This window comes from Callospermophilus lateralis, chromosome 8, assembly GCF_048772815.1.
Source record: "Callospermophilus lateralis isolate mCalLat2 chromosome 8, mCalLat2.hap1, whole genome shotgun sequence".
Taxonomy (NCBI): domain Eukaryota; kingdom Metazoa; phylum Chordata; class Mammalia; order Rodentia; family Sciuridae; genus Callospermophilus; species Callospermophilus lateralis.
In genome coordinates this window covers 57,668,031-57,676,117 of record NC_135312.1, presented here as the reverse complement: position 1 = coordinate 57,676,117, position 8,087 = coordinate 57,668,031, and the positions used below count along the sequence as shown (strand labels likewise).

The 8,087-nt window shown below is 41.5% G+C and overlaps 1 protein-coding gene across 1 annotated transcript in view; it reads left to right on the top strand.

Annotated features, from left to right (window-relative positions):
• Window positions 1-252: 252 nt before the first annotated feature.
• Window positions 253-8,087, top strand: part of Ppef2 (protein phosphatase with EF-hand domain 2) — a 33,134-nt gene continuing 25,299 nt past the window's right edge. The window contains exon 1 of the mRNA XM_076864045.1: window positions 253-307. Within this exon, the coding sequence (XP_076720160.1) occupies window positions 253-307 (55 nt within the window). The remainder of the gene's footprint in view (window positions 308-8,087) is intronic.

The following is an 8,087-nucleotide window of genomic DNA, read 5'->3' as shown; positions in this document are numbered from 1 at the left end:
AAGCCAATAGAGAACAGGATAGAGATGGGGTGACAAATGGAAGGGGAGGAACACTTTGTGCACTGGGGCTGGAGAGGTGGGAGGGATGCTCTCACATGAGGGCAATTGGTCTCTCTCTCGGGGACAATTTGGTCCTCCTGAACTAACACTCTACCTGAATTTCCCTATCACAGATTCCCCCTCTCATCATCAAACAGCTCACTGCCCCGTGGATCTGCTCTCCGCGTCTGGTGGGAACACTGTACTTAAACTATGGGGAGCAGCACCTCTATCCATCATCATTTTGCTTTTCAGAATGCAGAGAAAGGTATGTGTTTCCCCTGTTCCAGGTACCCCAAAACCCATGTTGCATATGGAGGGGCTTCTCAAGGTGGAAGCAGAAAACCATTACATTTCTTCTCAAGGCAACTCTTAGAAATCAGTTTCCCCTTGAAACATGACCACCAGAATGCTCAAGACAACTTTATTTGACAGAATTAAAATTTTCCCAGAGAGTTAATGTCCTCCCTTGGAGTTTATCTCAAAACTAAACCCATACAAGTGAAAAAAAAATAAAGGTGGGAAAAAAAAGAGAATGAAAAGCATTCCAGGCAGAGAGTAAGTACAGCATGAGCAAGGGACACGTGGGCGGAAGAACCAAGGTGTGGTCAAGGATCTGAAGGGTCTGAAGTGACAGAGAAGGAGGGTGACATGAGATGAGGCTGCTGGGGGGTCTTGTAGGATTTTAAACTTTACCCTAAAAGGGTGAAGAACCAAAGAACTCTCAAATAGAGAGTTCTATAATAAGATCTACTTATTTAAAACATCCTTTCGGCTTCTGAGAAGATGAGTTGGAGGAGTGAAGTGAATGGAAGAATGGTAGATGGTTGTTGAAACCCTGACAGGAGAGAATCTGGAGGCAGAGCAAGGACAGAGCACAGCCTGGGGCCCAGGACAGTCATGAGGGACTCCATCACTTCAGCAGCATGTGGATGAGGAAGAACCTGCAAAGGAGGCTGAGGAGAGGGAGCCAGAGGTGGAGGAGGCAAGCAAGGAGCACGTAATATCTTAGAAACCAAAAGAAGAATGTTTCAAGAGCATGGTCACCGTTAGCACAAATGAGATACTAATTAAACGCCAGGTAAACACACCTGTGATTTAGTGCTGGGACCATAACTGGAGCTTTGATAGAACCAAATCCAAGCTGAGGGTAAAAGTCAACCACAGCATGGAATGAAGAGAGATAGAAAAAAGAAAATGGAGAAAGGTGTGTAGCTGCTAACACTTTGGCAAGTTCAAGTGGGAAGGTTTGTGTATCAAATACAGAGCATCACTACTATGTAACACAGAGTGAAGAGCCAGAGGGTCTGGGTTCAAATCTTGGCTCTACTACTTACCATCTGTAAATGAGATCCTTTTCATTTGTTTTGGTCTTAGAATCCTTATTTTTTTAAACCAGAGAAAATAACAAGAGTATGTCCCCGTATGTGTTTGTTATGAGTATTAAATGAATGAGTTAAGATTCAGTACTTACAACAGAATGTGGCTCACAGTAAGTATGGAAGTAAGTATTAGCTACCTTTAGTACCAAAATTTTTGGGTGACTTGAAAATAAACCAAGGTTAGCTGTTCGTAAATGTCTGAATGCTGGGACGAGGAGGTATTCATGGACCATTGTAATCCTGCCAAGATGGAGCGGATCCAGAGAGGTGGGAGGGGAACTTTTACATCCTTTGAGGGCTGTACTGAAAGTTGAAGTAAACAAACAAAAAATATCATAAGATAAAATTAAAAGTGGCTTTTACCTTTTGGGTAAGTAAGTGGTTAGAACAAGTCATGGATATCCTCCTAAAGTGAGGACTGACCAGCCAAGTCTGGGAAGATGCGTAAGTCACAGTGACCAGGGTGAAGGGGGTAGAGGGAAGGTGTTTGAGTCAGAAACCTGGGCTCCTGCCCTGCTCTTCCCTGGCAGTGTGCTACTGGTCAAGGACACTGTGTTAGTCAACTTTTCACTGCTGTGACCCAGATGCTTGACAAGAACAACTTAGCAGAAGAAAAGTTTATTTGTGACTCATAGTTTCAGAGGTTCAGTCCATGGTCTGCTGACTCCATACCTCTGGGTCTGAGGTGGGGCCGAGTATCATGGCAGAAGGGCGTGGTGGAAGAAAGCAGCTCACCTCATGGCAGACAGGGAGCAGAGAGATCAGGGTACCAGGGGCAAAATATAAATCCCAAAGGCATGCCCCAGTAACCTACTTCTTCCAGCCACACCCTACCTGCCTATAGTGACCACCCTCTTAGTCCATTCAAAGTAGGAGAGACTTGATTCATTTACAGCTCTTGTGATCTCATCATTTCACCTCTGAACATTCCTCATCAACACAGGAGCTTTTGGGGGACGCTTCATATTCAAACCATAATGTGCTCTGTGCCATCCATGAAATGCAGATAAATAAATAAAGAGTGATTTTCCTTATGGAGCGCTCACTACATCCTTTCCATACATTATTTTATTTATCTGCTCAACAACTCGTTTGATTAATCTCCATTTTAAAGATACAGATATAAACTGCCCTCCCACCTTTCAATATTGTCTTCCATGAAACAGTTTTATGCAGAAGAACTTTTTAAACCATAACATGCCAGTTAAATGTATTGTTATTTTAACTATCTTTGGAAAAGAAGGCTGTGATGGATGTGTAGGGTGGTGGGCACCCTGGAACCCTGAGGGGGTCTCACTCTCTCTATCCCTTCTGCACAGTCAGCTGATTCCTTTAACTGTGACCACACAAATAAGTCTATATGGAGGTCTATGGGTCTCCCATGGTGCAGACACGGGAAGAAATAGTACTCTGAGAAAAAATTAAGAGTCTTTGACTATCTTACCTCTGAAAAGTCTCACCTGTCAATGTGAATAAGGGGACAGTGGAGAAAGAATAACATTTAATGTCCCTAGAATGGGGAGAGCCAGCTTCTGTATGAACTGGCCCCACCAAAGGAACACAGTGAGGGAAAGAGGATGGGCACAGAGCTGAAGGAGGGGCTTGTGTTGGGGGGAGCACCAGCATCAGCACCTGGTTTGTCAGGGCATCTCTGGAAGCCCGTGGCTGCCCTGCTTCCTAGTGTGGCAATGTGCCAAGCTCATTCTGAGAGGTCTTTGCCTAGGATCAGGAGCAGCTGTTTCTCCAGGGCTCTGTGGTGTTCATTGCTCCCAGGCTGGGTGCCTTTCTAGGTGTTTCAGTGAACAGAGTCACAAAGCATGTATTAATTGAAGAGAAACAAACATGACCAATTTAGGATGGCAATATTTTTACTTAACAGCCTTGATAATGATATTTATATACACTTTCTCTTTGTTAAATATTTCTATAATGACATTAACATAATGCTATTTACCCTACAATTTATATAGTTTCAGAACAACAATAAAAATATGAAAATATGGTTGCTAGAAACTCTAAGATTTCTTTGTAATTTTTTTTTTTTTGGTTCAAATATATCCTCTAGGGATGTACAAGTTTCTGAATTTTCAAGTTATTTGAAATAACTCCTTTCTGTGTGGGTGAGGCCACCAATTTATACAAGGTTTGGATCACTTTACTTTTTGCTTTTGGTTTTTAGAGACTGTTCTCTTTTTTCATTTTGATTTAAATTTGTTTTATTATTTTATGAAGCTTTTATACCATTCCTCTTCCAGTTACATAATGCTGTATAACAAACCATTGAAGTATTAGAGGCTTATGATAATTATTTTATTCTGCTCATGACTTTGTGCGTTCGGACATTGCCAAGGGCCTAGTTGGGTGGTTTATGTGATGCCCGGTGCACCTAGGACTGGAGACTCTTCTTCTAAGTTGGCTCTTCACAAAGTATGGCTTCTCACTGTGCCCAGCCTCTCTCCCCATGCCATACCTCATCTTGCAGGCCTCGCCCTGTGTCTCGGGCTTCTCACACCATTAGTGGTTGGTCTCAGACTAGTCAAGCCGAGACTAGTGTGAGACTATGGCAGCTGGCTTCCCCTAGGTGAGCATTCAAAAGCAAACTCCAAGAAGCAGGAAGCAGAAGCGGTTAAATTCTTAAGATCTGAGCCTGGAAACCAGCACAGTCTCATTTCCGCTGCATCCTCCCAGTCATAGTGATCAGAAAGCCCACCTCGATTTGCAAGGAGTAGACATAGACTCTGCCCCTTGGTGAGAGAAGTATCAAAGAATTTGCTGTCATCTTTAGTCTTCCACAATTCCAAAGTCAAATCTACAAAAAGTCCACTCAGAGAAGTATAATTTTTGTCTCTGTCCTTTACACTTGGTTCCTTCCACCTATAAGTAATTATATAAATTTTTGAAGGGGGCTGGGGCTATAGCTCAGTGGCAGAGCACTTGCCTAGCATGTGTTAGGCATTGGGTTTGATCCTCAGCATCACATTTAAAAAATAAATAAATAAACAAATAAATAAAGGCATTCTGTCCATCTACAACTGTAAAATTTAAAGAATATTTTTGTTTTATTTTTCCTAAAAAAATAAGCATGGTGTGTGTGTGTGTGTGTGTGTGTGTGTGTGTGTGTTCACAGTTTCCCTTTTCTTAGATAAATGGTAATATCCAATACACCCTATCCTTTTCCTTATTTCACTTAATAACATATTCTGTAGTTTGTGCCATCGCAGAAGAGTGATATCCCTTATTCCTTTTTGTATCTCTCTATACTCCGTTATATGATAGTAGTTTTGTTTACTCAATCAGGTCCCCAGATAACTGAATAGTTTATAGTGCTTTTCTATTACAACTTGTGCATACAGCTTTTCATATTTTTTGTCAGTTTATTTCTGTCATAGATTTCTTTCAATATAATGGGATTGTGGGGTCAAAGAGTAAATCCCTGTGTAATTTTGTCAGATATTGCTAAGTTCTTCTCCAGTTGCATTCCCACCAGTGATGTTGTGTTGGTTTACTAGAGCTGCTAGAACAGTACCACAGACTGGGTATCTTAAGCAACGGAAATGTATTTGTTCACAGTTCTGGAAGCTGGAAGTCCAAGATCTTGATTTCCCCTGGACCCCCTCCCCTTGACATGTTGATGAAGGCCTTTTTGCTGTGTTCTTACACAGCTTTCCTTTGTACACAAAACTCCCTGGTATCTCTGTATGTCCATATTTCCTCTTCTTATAAGGGCACCAATCACATTTGATCAAGGCCCATCATATACTTTATTCTAACTTAATCACCTCTTTAAGGCCCTTTCTCCAAATAGTGTCACATTCTCCAGTACTGGGGCACCTCAATTTCAACAAATGAATTTGGGGGGCATACAATTTAGCCTGTGGAAAATATCTGTTACCTCCCAGCCTCACTAACAGAGCACAGTGCCAAATTTTATATTTATAACCATCTAATAGGTGAAAATATGTCTGTCAGCAGTTTTAACTTCTCTTTTTTATTATGAGTGAGGTCGAATATTTGCATAGGTTTAAACCTTGTGCTTCTTTTTCCACAGGACTGTCTCTTTACATCTCTTGTTTACCCCACCCCCCCAATTAGTTGGTTTTTTTCTTCTTTCTTTTTTGAATTTCTTAATATAGTGGGGATATCGATTATCTGTAATATAAACAGCAAACACTTTTTCCCAATTTGTCTGCAAACATTTTTTCCCAACACTTTGTCTTTTTTGTGGACACATTTTTGAGTTAGCTTCGGCTCAGGTTTGCTTACCTAGTGACAAGAAGGCAACCCACACATGGCACAGGCTGAGACTTCCTCTCTCACAGGGAACTTTGGGTTTATGTCAGCTCATTCCCTGCTGTGAGTGAGTTTGGGAGGCAAAGATTTACCTGTTTCCATCAGGAACAGAAACTTCCCCAGCTCTTGCCTTTTTGCAGACTTCAGTTATAGAGTCTCGCAGTCCACAGAGACCTGGGACTCTTCCCATCCCCATAAGGGTATTAACCCCAGCTACTGGGACTCTCTGGTCTATATTCCCCTGGGAGCTGACTGATGTCAGTGCTCCAGGTGCTTTCGGCTATAGATTCTTTCCTCATTTCTGGCACCTGGAGATTTCCTTTTAATTGTTTTTATTTCATTTTATTTTCTCAAACTATTTTTTTAGTTGTCAATGAAACTTTATTTTATTTATTTATTTATATGCAGTGCTGAGAATTGAACCCAGTGCCTCACATGTGCTAGGCAAGTACTCTACAGCAGAGCCACAACCCCAGCCCCCCTTTAATTGTTTTGACTTCAGCTCTCTGTTAATTTTTTTCCTAATCACTTTATGAAGCATTTCTCACTTTTGTATTGTTTTTCTGGTGCCAGGGACAAAGCCCAGTGCCTCATGAATCGTAGATAAACACATTGATTCAGAATCCCCGCAATATGCAGTGTTTTTTTTTTGTTGTTTGTTGTTGTTGTTTTGTTTTGTTTTGTTTTTAATGCATTGTGGGCATGGGGAATCCCACAATCTGTTTAAGCATTCCACTTCTAACTGGCACATAAAAACTCTGTCTACTATTCATGAGGTTGACGTCAGTTAACCCACAGGGTTTGCTTTTTAATCCAGCTTTATCCACAAATAGTCCATTCATCACTAGAAGCACCTGGGATTAGTTTTATATGTAGTCCAAGTAAGAGGTGTCCGAATACTTGGCATTGTGCTATTGAAAACAGATGATGGGATAAAGGATCCTAAACTATCCCGCAATTAAAGGTTACCTAGACCCCAGGTAGACAGCTGGGAGGAAGAGGAAAAGTAGCCAAAGCAGAGCTGAGGATGTCTAGTTATTGGCAGCACTTGCTTTAGAATGTTGGGGGCAAGATATTAGCAAACAACATCCCTGTCCATGATCTTCCTCAGTGGATCTTAACTTTGGTGCAAGTAAGAATGATGTGTGGAGCTTGTTGATTCCTTCCAGGGTTATGCTTTTAGAAATTCTGATGCTGCAGGTCTAGAGCAAGTGCAGAAATCTCCGGATTTACCAACAGCTACTACAGAATCTATAGTGCCTATTCTGCACATTTCATCAATGATTCTGGAAATGGTTTTACAGAATTTGATTGGTAAAGCTTCATCCTCATCATTTATTATTTAGCAAGTAGCTTTAATAAATACTTACTTTTAATTTCACAGGAAATCAAAATTAACTCTGCTTAAATTCTTTCCAGTTTCTCTTTTCTCACTTCATCATCATCTTTCCTCTTAAGGAAATCAGCAAGAAATTGATCAACTCTCTAATGCAAGCTAAATATATTAAGTCAATCTGTCTATTATTCACGAGGTTGACCTCAGTTAACCTGCAGGGTTTGCTTTTTAATCCAGCTTTGTCCACAAATAGTCCATTCATCACTAGCAGCATGTCCACAGGAGCTTAAGAAGAATCCAGTTACTTACGTTGGACAGCTGTCCCCTCCTCTGGCCACAATACTTGACCACGGTGACCCAAATGTCCGCCAAGAACAATTTAGAGGGGGAAAGTTTATTTTGGCTCATGGTATCAGAGGTCTCAGTCCACAGACAGACAAGTTCATTGCTCTAAGGCAGTACATCATGGGAAAGCTTCTCCATTCATGGCAGGAGAGGGGGGGGGGAGGGAGGGAGGGAGGGAGGGAGGGAGAGATGTGTATGCAGGGGGAAGGGACTACACAGAAGATGTACCCTTGCAGGGCATGTCCTTGGTAACCTACCTCCTCCAGCTATGTCCCACCTACCTACAGTTTTCATCCTGTCAGTCCATTCAAACTAAAATGGACTGAGGTCACAGCTTTCATAATCTAATCATTTTACCTTTAAATATCTCTGTATTTTTAAAAATATTTTTATTAGATATTAATGGACCTTTATTTTATTCATTTATTTATATGTGGTGCTGAGGATTGAACCCAGTGCCTCACACGAGCTAGGCAAGTGCTCTACCACTTGAGCCCCAGCCCCAGTCTCAATATCCCTGTATTAATGGGAGCTTTGGGGGGAACAACTCGTATTCAAACCATAAGAGGTCCTAAACGTCAGATGAGGCTAACACATCCTAATTTGCTCTACAAGGTCAACTGACACAGGTCCTGGCAAAAAGGAGAAGCCCAAAGATGCAGTCATGGATATTTTATGATGAGTGTGCCTAAGAC